Source organism: Anolis carolinensis, chromosome 6 (genome assembly GCF_035594765.1).
Source record: "Anolis carolinensis isolate JA03-04 chromosome 6, rAnoCar3.1.pri, whole genome shotgun sequence".
Classification (NCBI taxonomy): domain Eukaryota; kingdom Metazoa; phylum Chordata; class Lepidosauria; order Squamata; family Dactyloidae; genus Anolis; species Anolis carolinensis.
This window is the reverse complement of record NC_085846.1, coordinates 118,219,647-118,233,004: the sequence shown is the minus strand read 5'-3', so window position 1 is coordinate 118,233,004 and position 13,358 is coordinate 118,219,647. Positions and strand designations below refer to the sequence as shown.

At 40.1% G+C, this 13,358-nt stretch overlaps 1 protein-coding gene across 3 annotated transcripts in view; it reads left to right on the top strand.

Annotated features, from left to right (window-relative positions):
- Positions 1-1,165: 1,165 nt before the first annotated feature.
- The window catches only part of nacad (NAC alpha domain containing), a 54,955-nt gene continuing 42,762 nt past the window's right edge, over positions 1,166-13,358 (top strand). Inside the window, exon 1 of one of the 3 annotated variants that reach the window (XM_062984421.1) lies at positions 1,166-1,407. In XM_062984421.1, the coding sequence (XP_062840491.1) occupies positions 1,308-1,407 (100 nt within the window). In that variant the 5' untranslated portion in view covers positions 1,166-1,307. Of the gene's footprint in view, positions 1,408-7,898; positions 8,122-13,358 lie in introns of those variants that run through there. The other 2 variants (XM_062984418.1, XM_062984419.1) reach the window with 2 other exon arrangements.

The window sequence follows — 13,358 nt, the reverse complement described above, 5'->3', positions numbered from 1 at the left end:
TTCTCTCTTTCTCTCTCTTTTTCTTCTCTTTCTCTCTCTCTCTCTCTCTCTCTTTCCTTCTCTATTTCTTTCAAATTTTTTTGCTCTTTCATTCTTTCTTTCCTTCTCTTTCCTTCCTTCTCTCTCTCTCTTCTTTTTCTTTCTTTCCTTCTCTTTCCTCCCTCCCTTCTCTATCTCTCTCTCTCTTTCTCCCTCTCTTTCTCCCTCTTTTTCTTCTCTCTCTCTCTCTCTTTCCTTCTCTATTTCTTTCATTTTTTTGCTCTTTCAGTCTTTCTTTCCTTCTCTTTCCTCCCTCCCTCCCTTCTCTCTCTCTCTCTCTCTTTCTTTCTCCCTCTCTTCCTTTCTCTTTTTCTTTTCTCTGTCTCTTTCTTTCTTTTCCTCTCTCTCTTTCTTTTCTTTTTTCTCTTCTCTCTTTCTCCCTCTTTTTCTTCTCTCTCTCTTTCCTTCTCTATTTCTTTCATTTTTTTTGCTCTTTCATTCTTTCTTTCCTTCTCTCTCTCTCTCTCTTCTTTTTCTTTCTTTCCTTCTCTTTCCTCCCTCCCTCCCTTCTCTATCTCTCTTTCTCTTTCTATCTTTTCTTTCTTCTCTCTCTCTCTCTCTTTCTTTCTTTTCTTTCTCCCTCTCTTTCCTTCTCTTTTTCTTTCTTCTCTGTCTCTCTCTTTCTTTCTCTCTCTCTCTCTTTCTTTCTTTTCTTTCTCCCTCTTTCTTTCTCTTTCTTTTCTCTTTCTTTTCTCTCTCTCTCTCTTTCTCTCTCTCTCTCTCTCTCTCTCTTTCTTTTTTTTTCTCTTCTCTCTTTCTCCCTCTTTTTCTTCTCTTTCTCTCTCTCTCTCTCTTTCCTTCTCTATTTCTTTCATTTTTTTTTGCTCTTTCAGTCTTTCTTTCCTTCTCTTTCCTCCCTCCCTCCCTCCCTTCTCTCTCTCTCTTTCTCTTTCTATCTTTTCTTTCTTTCTTTCTCTCCCCCCTCCCTCCCCTTGCAGTGCCAGCCTCCTCCCTCCCCAGCCTGGGCTCCATAGGGTTAACCTTATATATATATATAATATATATATATATCTCTCTCTGTATCTGACATCACTGGGCATGACTGGGCGCTTCTGTCCTCCCCCCCCTCCCTTTCCCTGCGCGGAGGGGGCGTGTGGGTCCGCCACTGCGCATGCTCCGTCCATCCCCATCCCTCCCTCCTCCTCATCCCAGAGAAGGAGACACAGAAGCAGAAGCAGAAGGAGCCTCACCTGCCCAGGTGGGAAGAAGGAAGAAGAGGAAGAAGAGGAAGAAGAAGAGGAGGAGGAAGGGGAAGAGCCCGTGGTCCCATGCCCGGAGAAGCCCTCCAAGCCCCCCAGGCCTCGCCCCCCCACGAGGAAGGAGGAGGAGGAGGAGGAGGAGCAGCAGGCCTGAGCACACCTGGGACAGGTGAGGGGACCACAGGGGGGGGGAGGGGAGGGGAGGGGGGGCCTGCATCACAGGACAGGTTCACAAGGCCATTCGGGATACATCAAGGGCAGTGCAAGGGGCATCTGGGAGGGGAGGGGGCTGCCCACACAATGGATGTCAGTTCCCCCGGCTGCCTGGCCATCTTCCAGCAGCACTCTCTCCTGACGTTTCGCCCACCTCTACGGCACGCATCCTCAGAGGTTGGCAGGTCTGCTGGGAAACTAGGCAAGCCAGGTTTCCATACCTAAGATATTTATATTTTTATATATATATATATTATATATATATATATATATATATATATATATATATATTATATATATATATCTCAGACCTGCTAACACCTCCCAACAAAGGATTCCCCCTGGCAGGAAGCAGACATGTTCCAGCAGCATTCTCTCCTGACGTTTCGCCCACCTCTACGGCAGGCATCCTCAGAGGTTGGCAGGTCTGTCGGGAAACTAGGCAAGCCAGGTTTCCATACCTAAGATATTTATATTTATATTTATATATATATATATATATATATATATATCTCAGACCTGCTAACACCTCCCAACAAAGGATTCCCCCTGGCAGGAAGCAGCCAGGCCGATTTATATATATATATTCCAAACCTGCTAACACCTCCCAACAAAGGATTCCCCCTGGCAGGAAGCAGACATGTTCCAGCAGCACTCTCTCCCGGCGTTTCGCCCACCTCTACGGCAGGCATCCTCAGAGGTTGGCAGGTCTGCTGGGAAACTAGGCAAGCCAGGTTTCCATACCTAAGATTTATTTATATTTATATTTTTATAACCTGCTAACACCTCCCAACAAAGGATTCCCCCTGGCAGGGAGCAGACATGTTCCAGCAGCATTCTCTCCCGGCGTTTCGCCCACCTCTACGGCAGGCATCCTCAGAGGTTGGCAGGTCTGCTGGGAAACTAGGCAAGCCAGGTTTCCATACCTAAGATTTATTTATATTTATATTTTTATAACCTGCTAACACCTCCCAACAAAGGATTCCCCCTGGCAGGGAGCAGACATGTTCCAGCAGCATTCTCTCCTGACGTTTCGCCCACCTCTACGGCAGGCATCCTCAGAGGTTGGCAGGTCTGCTGGGAAACTAGGCAAGCCAGGTTTCCATACCTAAGATTTATTTATATTTATATTTTTATAACCTGCTAACACCTCCCAACAAAGGATTCCCCCTGGCAGGGAGCAGACATGTTCCAGCAGCACTCTCTCCCGGCGTTTCGCCCACCTCTACGGCAGGCATCCTCAGAGGTTGGCAGGTCTGCTGGGAAACTAGGCAAGCCAGGTTTCCATACCTAAGATTTATTGATATTTATATTTTTATAACCTGCTAACACCTCCCAACAAAGGATTCCCCCTGGCAGGGAGCAGACATGTTCCAGCAGCATTCTCTCCTGACGTTTCGCCCACCTCTACGGCAGGCATCCTCAGAGGTTGGCAGGTCTGTCAGGAAACTAGGCAAGCCAGGTTTCCATACCTAAGATATCTATCTATCTATCTATCTATCTATCTATCTATCTATATATATATATATATATATATATATATATATATATAATATATTATATATTATATATATATATATCAGACCTGCTAACACCTCCCAACAAAGGATTCCCCCTGGCAGGAAGCAGCCAGGCCGATTTATATATATATATTCCAAACCTGCTAACACCTCCCAACAAAGGATTCCCCCTGGCAGGAAGCAGCCAGGCCTGCCTGGCCATGTTCCAGCAGCATTCTCTCCTGACGTTTCGCCCACCTCTACGGTAGGCATCCTCAGAGGTCGCAAGGTCTGTTGGGAAACTAGGCAAGCCAGGTTTCCATCCTAAGATAGATATATATATATATATATATATATATATATATATATATATATATATATATTCCAGACCTGCTAACACCTCCCAACAAAGGATTCCCCCTGGCAGGAAGCAGCCAGGCCGATTTATATATATATTCCAAACCTGCTAACACCTCCCAACAAAGGATTCCCCCTGGCAGGAAGCAGCCAGGCCTGCCTGGCCATGTTCCAGCAGCATTCTCTCCCGGCGTTTCGCCCACCTCTACGGCAGGCATCCTCAGAGGTTGGCTGGTCTGTCAGGAAACTAGGCAAGCCAGGTTTCCAAACCTAAGATTTTATATATATATATATATATATAGAGGTGGGCGAAACGTCAGGAGAGAATGCTGCTGGGACATGGCCAGGCAGGCCTGGCTGCTTCCTGCCAGGGGGAATCCTTTGCTGGGAGGTGTTAGCAGGTCTGGAATATATATATATATATATATATATATATATATATATATATATTATAATATAAAATATATATAATATATATATATATATATTCCAGACCTGCTAACACCTCCCAACAAAGGATTCCACTACCCCCTGGTGGAAATCAGCCAGGCCTTGAAGCTGCAAGGCTATTCGACACTCATCAAGGTGGACAAGGGCAACACCCACACTTGCCTCCAAGAGACCACAGATAGATAGATAGATAGAGTGGGGTTTATATATACAGTAGAGTCTCACTTATCCAACGTTCTGGATTATCCAACGCATTTTCCTAGTCAATGCTTTCAATCTATCGTGATATTTTGGTGCTAAATTCGTAAATACAGTAATTACTACGTAGCATTACTGCGTATTGAACTACTTTTTCTGTCAAATTTGTTGTATAACATGATGTTTTGGTGCTTAATTTGTAAAATCGTAACTTAATTTGATGTGTAATAGGCTTTTCCTTAATCCCTCCTTATTATCCAACATATTTGCTTATCCAACGTTCTGCTGGCCTGTTTATGTTGTATAAGTGAGACTCTATATATATATATACACCCCTTGCCATCTCGTATGAGTTTCCCAGGCTGTCTGCCTATGTTCCAGGAGCATTCTCTCCTGACATTTCGCCCACATCTATGGCAGGCCTCCTCAGAGGTTGTGAGGTCTGTTAGAAAACTAGGCAAGTGGGGTTTATATATATATACACCTGTGAATTGATACCAAGCGTGTGGGAGGCGTGTGTGAATGTTCCGACTGGCTATCTTAACACTGAATAGCCTGGCAGCTTCAAAGCCTGGTTGCTACCTTCCTGGGGGAATCCTTTGTTGGGAGGTGTTAGCCGGCCCTGATTGTTTCCTGCCTGGAATTCCCTTGTCTTCTGAGTGTTGTTTTCTGTTTCCTGTCCTGCTTTTAGAGTTTTTTTTTATTATTATCATTATTTTCATACTGGAAGCCAGATTGTGTTCATTTTAATGGGAGTCTTTGATTATAATATTAGGGATCAAAGAAATATAGAGGGAAGAAAGAAAGAAAAGAAAGAAAAGAAGGAAGAAAGGGCAACAAGACAAGGGGATTTGGGGTCTTAGAAGGTGGAATGGACAGGCATAGGGGTCCTTGGTTATTCTATATTCTATATTATTCTGTATGAGGCCCTGCCCATGAATGCCCAGCCCTAATTGATTGACAGTGTCAATCAATTATAATCTGCTTTTGGCACAAGCCCATGCCCAGCCCACTCTCATTCGGATTATCTCCACTATATTCCTGGTTATGAGTTCTTGAGGTTTGGTTTGGATACATTTTAATGGTATTTTGTACCTTGCTATTTTAAGGAAGGAAGGAATAATAAGTTACATAGTATAATAATAATAATAATAATAATAATAATAATAATAATATGAAGAAGAAGAAGAAGAAGAAGAAGTTACATAGTATAGTAATAATGATAATATGCTACATAGTATAATAACAAAATGTTACATAGTATAATAATGTGTTACATATAATAATAAGTTACATAGTATAATAATAATAATAATAAGTTACATAGTATAGTAATAATGATAATATGCTACATAGTATAATAACAAAATGTTACATAGTATAATAATGTGTTACATATAATAATAAGTTACATAGTATAATAATAATAATAAGTTACATAGTATAGTAATAATGATAATATGCTACATAGTATAATAACAAAATGTTACATAGTATAATAATGTGTTACATATAATAATAAGTTACATAGTACAATAATAATAATAATAAGTTACATCGTATAGTAATAATGATAATATGCTACATAGTATAATAACAAAATGTTACATAGTATAATAATGTGTTACATATAATAATAAGTTACATAGTATAATAATAATAATAAGTTACATAGTATAGTAATAATGATAATATGCTACATAGTATAATAACAAAATGTTACATAGTATAATAATGTGTTACATATAATAATAAGTTACATAGTATAATAATAATAATAATAATAAGTTACATAGTATAGTAATAATGATAATATGCTACATAGTATAATAACAAAATGTTACATAGTATAATAATGTGTTACATATAATAATAAGTTACATAGTATAATAATAATAATAATAATAATAAGTTACATAGTATAGTAATAATGATAATATGCTACATAGTATAATAACAAAATGTTACATAGTATAATAATGTGTTATTACATATAATAATAAGTTACATAGTATAATAATAATAATAATAATAATAATAATAAGTTACATAGTATAGTAATAATGATAATATGCTACATAGTATAATAACAAAATGTTACATAGTATAATAATGTGTTACATATAATAATAAGTTACATAGTATAATAATAATAATAATAATAATATAATAATAATAATAATAATAAGTTGCATAGTATAGTAATGATACTAATAATAGTAATAATATGCCACATAGTATAAGAATAAAATGTTACACTGTATAGTAATAATAAAAAATGTTACATAGTATAATAATGTGTTACATATAATAATAAGTTACATAGTATAATAATAATGTGTTACATTATTCCATGAGTCCCTTTCGGGAGAGAGGGCGGTATACAAATAAACTTTTACTTACTTACTACTTACTTACATAGTATAATAATAATAATAAGTTACATAGTATAGTAATAATAATAATAGTAATATGCCACATAGTATAATAATAAAATAAAATAAAATGTTACATAGTATAATAACGTGTTAGTATAATAATAATAATAAGTTACATGGTATAGTAATAATAATAATAATAATATGCCACATAGTATAATAATAAATTGTTACATAGTATAATAATAATAATGTGTTACATCGTATAGTAATAAATTGTTACATAGTATAATAATAATAATAGTAATATGCCACAAAGTATAAAAATAAAATGTTACATAGTATAATAACGTGTTACATAGTATTATAATAATAAATTACATAGTATAGTAATAATAATAATAGTAATATGCCACATAGTATAATAATAAAATGTTACATAGTATAATGTGTTACATAGTATAATAATAAAAAGTTACATAGTATAGTAATAATAATAATAATAATAATAATAATAAACCACATAGTATAATAATAAAATGTTACATAGTATAATAACATGTTACATAGTATAATAATAATAATAAGTTACATAGTATAGTAATAATAATAATAATATGCCACATAGTATAATAATAAAATGTTACATAGTATTGTAAATGTAATTGTAGCATATTATTATTATTGTTATTATTATTATTATTCTTTGTAGCATATTATTATTATTACACTATGTAGCATATTATTATTATACTATGTAACATATTATTATTATTACACTATGTAGCATATTATTATTATTATACTATGTAACATACAACCTCCGAGGATGCCTGCCCATAGATGTGGGTGAAACGTCAGGAGGAAATGCTTCTGGAACATATTAACCAGACAGCTTGGAAAACTCACAGCAACCCAATAATAACAACAACAACAACAACAACAACAACAAGGTCAGAGGTCAATGTCTGAGTGCAGGTATGGGCAAACTTGGGCCCTCCAGGTGTTTTGGACTACAACTCCCACAATTCCTAACAGCCTACCGGCTGTTAGGAATTGTGGGAGTTGCAGTCCAAAACACCTGGAGGGCCGAAGTTTATTATGGACCTTACGTTTATGATCCAGGCATTAATTAAGCAACGATACAAGTGCATTAGACCTAGTATAGAGTCCCGGTGCCAAAAATCCTCCCTGCGAATGCATTATTTTTTGTCCGAGCGCCGCAATATTGATCGCAAAGGCCATGACTATGGAGAAGGATGGGCTGGGCTTTCAGAGATAAAACAATCTTTGGGATTTGTTTTTCTTGCAATGGCCGCGGAAAAGCTTTCCGGGGAGGATGACTTTGCCCGAATGGATGGAGGGATGGATCTCGTGGCCTGGCTTGGTTGCAAGGCCTTCATGCAGGTTTCCTTGCAGCGAATTAGCACAGAATTGCAAGGCATTACTAATTCTCCTTCCCATCCATTATGGTAAATAATATATTTGGGATCTTTGGCCCTGTATAGGTCTCACGTCCGGCATCTTTGTGCGTTGTGTAGCACTGCAAGGGATCTGTGTGTGTGTAGTATTGCGGGAAGGCCCTGAAATTCGAAAATATCCCTGCAACAGCATTATCGAGGCACATGATTTTCGGGGCATCCTGACTCAGCATTTGTCGCCTTGCAAAGCTAAACCTTGCTGGATGTTTATGGATGTCGTAAAGATCCATGTGGGGCGAGAGAGGGACAACTGCAACTCCCAGCTTGCGCCACGTGGCCCGTAGTGATGGGAGACGTAGTCCAAAAGGTAATTTTCCCAGTTAGGGGTGTCTCTTGATAATAATAATAATAATAATAATAATAATAATAATAATAATAATAATAATAAGGGTCAGAAAAATTCTCAAAAGCAAGCTCAATGGAGGCAACACCATCAAGGCCATAAACACCTGGGCCATACCTGTCATAAGATATACTGCTGGCATTATAAACTGGACACAGGTGGAACTGGATAATTTGGACAGAAAAACAAGAAAACTCAGGACCATTCATCATTCCCTGCACCCTCGCAGTGATGTTGACCGGCTGTATCTGCCTAGAAGATCAGGGGGCAGAGGACTCTTGCAAGTAAAACAAGCAGTCAAAGAAGAAGAACATGCCCTGGCAGAATACGTAAAACAAAGTGAAGAACCTGCTTTGATTGAAGTCAAAAATCAGAAACTCCTCAAAGCACAGCAGACAAAAAACCAGTACAAGAAAACCGCACTACAAACTAGAGCTGACAGCTGGCACAACAAAACACTGCATGGAAAGTTCCTTGACAAAATTGAAGGAAAAGCTGATAAGGAGAAGACCTGGCTCTGGCTCACGAATGGGACCCTGAAGAAGGAGACAGAAGGCCTGATCCTTGCAGCCCAGGAGCAAGACATCAGGACAAAGGCAAATAATAATAATAATAATAATAATAATAATAATAATAATAATAATAATAATAATAGAAGACCTGGCTCTGGCTCACGAATGGGACCCTGAAGAAGGAGACAGAAGGCCTGATCCTTGCAGCCCAGGAGCAAGACATCAGGACAAAGGCAATTAAGGCCAAGATTGAAAAATCAGCTGATGACCCAAAATGCAGACTCTGCAAGGAAGCTGACGAAACCATTGATCATATCCTCAGCTGCTGTAAGAAAATTGCACAGACAGACTACAAACAGAGGCACAACTGTGTGGCCCAAATGATCCATTGGAACTTATGCCTCAAGGACCACCTCCCAGCAGAAAAGAACTGGTGGGATCATAAACCTGCAAAAGTCTTGGAAAATGAGCACGCAAAGATACTGTGGGACTTCCGAATCCAGACTGACAAAGTTCTGGAACACAACACACCAGACATCACAGTTGTGGAAAAGAACAAGGTTTGGATCATTGATGTTGCCATCCCAGGTGACAGTCGCATTGACGAAAAACAACAGGAAAAACTCAGCCGCTATCAGGACCTCAAGATTGAACTTCAAAGACTCTGGCAGAAACCAGTACAGGTGGTCCCGGTGGTGATGGGCACACTGGGTGCTGTGCCAAAAGATCTCAGCCGGCATTTGGAAACCATAGACATTGACAAAATCACCATCTGCCAACTGCAAAAGGCCACCCTACTGGGATCTGCACGCATCATCCGAAAATACATCACACAGTCCTAGACACTTGGGAAGTGTTCGACTTGTGGTTTTGTGATACGAAATCCAGCATGTCTATCTTGTTTGCTGTGTCATACAACGCCGTTGTGTCAATAATAATAATAATAATAATAATAATAATAATAATAATAATACAGTAATAATAATAATAATAATAATAATAATCCAGCATATCTATCTTGTTTGCTGTGTCATAATAAAATAATAATAATAAGTTTATTTGTATCCCACCTCCATCTCCCCCGAATGCACCAGTAGTAGTATTTACACATTAACCAGAAAATTAAAAAACACTTATTAAAAACGTAGAATTAAAAACAGTGAGGCTGTAATATTAGATGAGCAAAGTGCACATTATAAGTTGCGAATTCAAAACATAAGTGCCGTCTCATTCAAAAAGCAAGGCAGATAGCTCCATGCGGGTTGGGGATGATGGGAGACATAGTCCAAAAGGTAACTTTCCCAATTAGGTGTCTCTTTTGCTAGTAACCGCCTCATTCAAAGGACAAGGCACGCAGCTCCAGGTGGGTTGGGGATGATGGGAGATGTAGTCCAAAAGGAACGATGGGAGATGTAGTCCAAAAGGCAACTTTCCCAATTAGGAGTGTTTCTTGCTAGTAGCCATCTCATTCAAAGGGCAAGACAGACAGCTCCAGGCAGGTTGGGGACGATGGGAGACGTAGTCCAAAATTGATGGGAGATGTAGTCCAAAAGGTATCTTTCCCAATTAGAGGTGTCTTTCGCTAGTAATCATCTCATTCAAAGGGCAAGACAGACAGCTCCGGGCAGGTTGGGGATGATGGGACATGTAGTCCGAAAAGTAATTTTTGTGCTCAGGTGCCCACCCCAGTCTCCACCTCATTCAATGTGCTATAATATGTAGCATGAGAGGGATTGCTACAGGTCCCAAAATGCTCTAAAGTGGGTTGGGGATGATGGGATATATAACCTGAAAGGTAACTTTTGTGTAGTCCAAAATGTAACTTTCCCAATAGGGTGTCTACCTAGCAACCATCTCATTCAAAGTGCATGAGAGAGACAGAGAGAGGGAGCCACAGCTTCCAGAATGCTCCAGGTGGGCTGGGGATGATGGTAAATGTAGTCTTAAAGGTAACTTTCGCAATAAGATGCCTACCCAGTATCCATCTTATTCAATGTGCTATAATCATGCAGCATGAGAACTACAACGCATCAAATGCTCCAGGTGGGTTGGGGATGATGGGAGATGTAGTCCAAAAAGTAACTTTCCCAATAAGGTGTCCACCCAGTATCCACCTTACTCGATGTGCTATAATTATATAGCATGAGCGCTACAACTCCCCAAATGTTCCAGGTAGGTTGGGGATGATGGGAAATGTAGTCCAAAAGGTAACTTTCCCAATTAGGAGTGTCTCTTGCTAGTAGCCATCTCATTCGATGTGCTGTAGTTATGTAGCATGAGAGAGAGAGCTACAGATCCCAGAATGCTCCAGGTGGGTTGGGGATGATGGGAGATGTAGTCCAAAAGGGAATTTTTGTGATCAAGTGTCCACCTCGTACCCATCTCATTCAATGTGCCGTAATTATATAGCATGGGGGAGAGGTGCAATACCTGAAGTGCTCTAGGTGGGTTGGGGATGATGGGAGATGTAGTCCGAAAGGCAACTTTTGTGATCAAGGGCCCACTTCGTACCCATCTCATTCAATGTGCCGTAATTATATAGCATGGGGGAGAGGTGCAATACCTGAAGTGCTCTAGGTGGGTTGGGGATGATGGGAGATGTAGTCCGAAAGGGAATTTTTGTGATCAAGGGCCCACGTCGTACCCATCTCATTCAATGTGCTATAATTATGTAGCATGAGAAAGAGCTACAGATCCCAGAATGCTCCAGGTGGGTTGGGGATGATGGGAGATGTAGTCCGAAAGGGAATTTTTGTGATCAAGGGCCCACTTCGTACCCATCTCATTCAATGTGCTATAATTATGTAGCATGAGAAAGAGCTACAGATCTCAGAATATCCAGGTGGGTTGGGGATGATGGGAGATGTAGTCCAAAAGGTAACTTTTGTGATCGAGCATCCATCTTGTACCCATCTCATTCAATGTGCTATAATTATGTAGCATGAGAAAGAGCTACAGATCCCAGAATGCTCCAGGTGGGTTGGGGATGATGGGAGATGTAGTCCGAAAGGGAATTTTTGTGATCAAGTGTCCACCTTGTACCCATCTCATTCAATGTGCTATAATTATGTAGCATGAGAAAGAGCTACAGATCTCAGAATATCCAGGTGGGTTGGGGATGATGGGAGATGTAGTCCGAAAGGCAACTTTTGTGATCAAGCGTCCACGTCGTACCCATCTCATTCAATGTGCCGTAATTATATAACATGGGGGAGAGGTGCAATACCTGAAGTGCTCTAGGTGGGTTGGGGATGATGGGAGATGTAGTCCGAAAGGTAACTTTTGTGATCGAGCATCCATCTTGTACCCATCTCATTCAATGTGCTATAATTATGTAGCTTGAGAAAGAGCTACAGATCCCAGAATGCTCCAGGTGGGTTGGGGATGATGGGAGATGTAGTCCAAAAGGGAATTTTTGTGATCAAGGGCCCACTTCGTACCCATCTCATTCAATGTGCTATAATTATGTAGCTTGAGAAAGAGCTACAGATCCCAGAATGCTCCAGGTGGGTTGGGGATGATGGGAGATGTAGTCCGAAAGGCAACTTTTGTGATCAAGCGTCCACGTCGTACCCATCTCATTCAATGTGCCGTAATTATATAACATGGGGGAGAGGTGCAATACCTGAAGTGCTCTAGGTGGGTTGGGGATGATGGGAGATGTAGTCCAAAAGGTAACTTTTGTGATCGAGCATCCATCTTGTACCCATCTCATTCAATGTGCTATAATTATGTAGCTTGAGAAAGAGCTACAGATCCCAGAATGCTCCAGGTGGGTTGGGGATGATGGGAGATGTAGTCCAAAAGGGAATTTTTGTGATCAAGGGCCCACTTCGTACCCATCTCATTCAATGTGCTATAATTATGTAGCATGAGAAAGAGCTACAGATCCCAGAATGCTCCAGGTGGGTTGGGGATGATGGGAGATGTAGTCCAAAAGGGAATTTTTGTGATCAAGTGTCCACGTCATACCCATCTCATTCAATGTGCTATAATTATGTAGCATGAGAGAGAGCTACAGATCTCAGAATATCCAGGTGGGTTGGGGATGATGGGAGACATAGTCCGAAAGGCACCTTGCCCAAAAAGGTGTCTGGTAATACCCACCTCTGAATGAGCTAAATCTAAATCCGGGAAGAAGGCATTAGCAAATGAGAAAAACTCTCCCAGTGATGAAGAAGTGCATGTCTGAGTGTCGGGGAAAGCCTCTTAGCCCGCTCTAATTATCCTAATTGAGTTTAAAGACGAGCCTGTTTGGAGGGCAGTTCCCAGAAAAGGACATTACGGAGCCAAAGGGCCTGAGTTCGAGTCCTGGCTCCCTCGGTTGTGGTTGCAATAGGCCAGACTGAGGCTCACCTTGCAAAAATGATGTGTCTTCTATATATATAAAAGGGTAATGGCGTTTCGGCCTAGGACAAAACAACAAAACTACACATCCCAGAAACACTAAACTTGGCAGCACAACTCCTCATCCATGCCTCTACGTTCATACAACAAAAAGCTCCAGCTACTCCAGAAAACGGCCAGGCTTTGAGACTGCAAGGCTATTCACTGCTATTCCACCTGGCTAACAAAGGATTCCCATAAGCCACAGCAACGCGTGGCCGGGCAAAGCTAGTGCTTAATATTTATGTCGTTTGGCTGCATCCACACTGTAGGATTAATGCAGTTTGACGCCACTCGGAACTC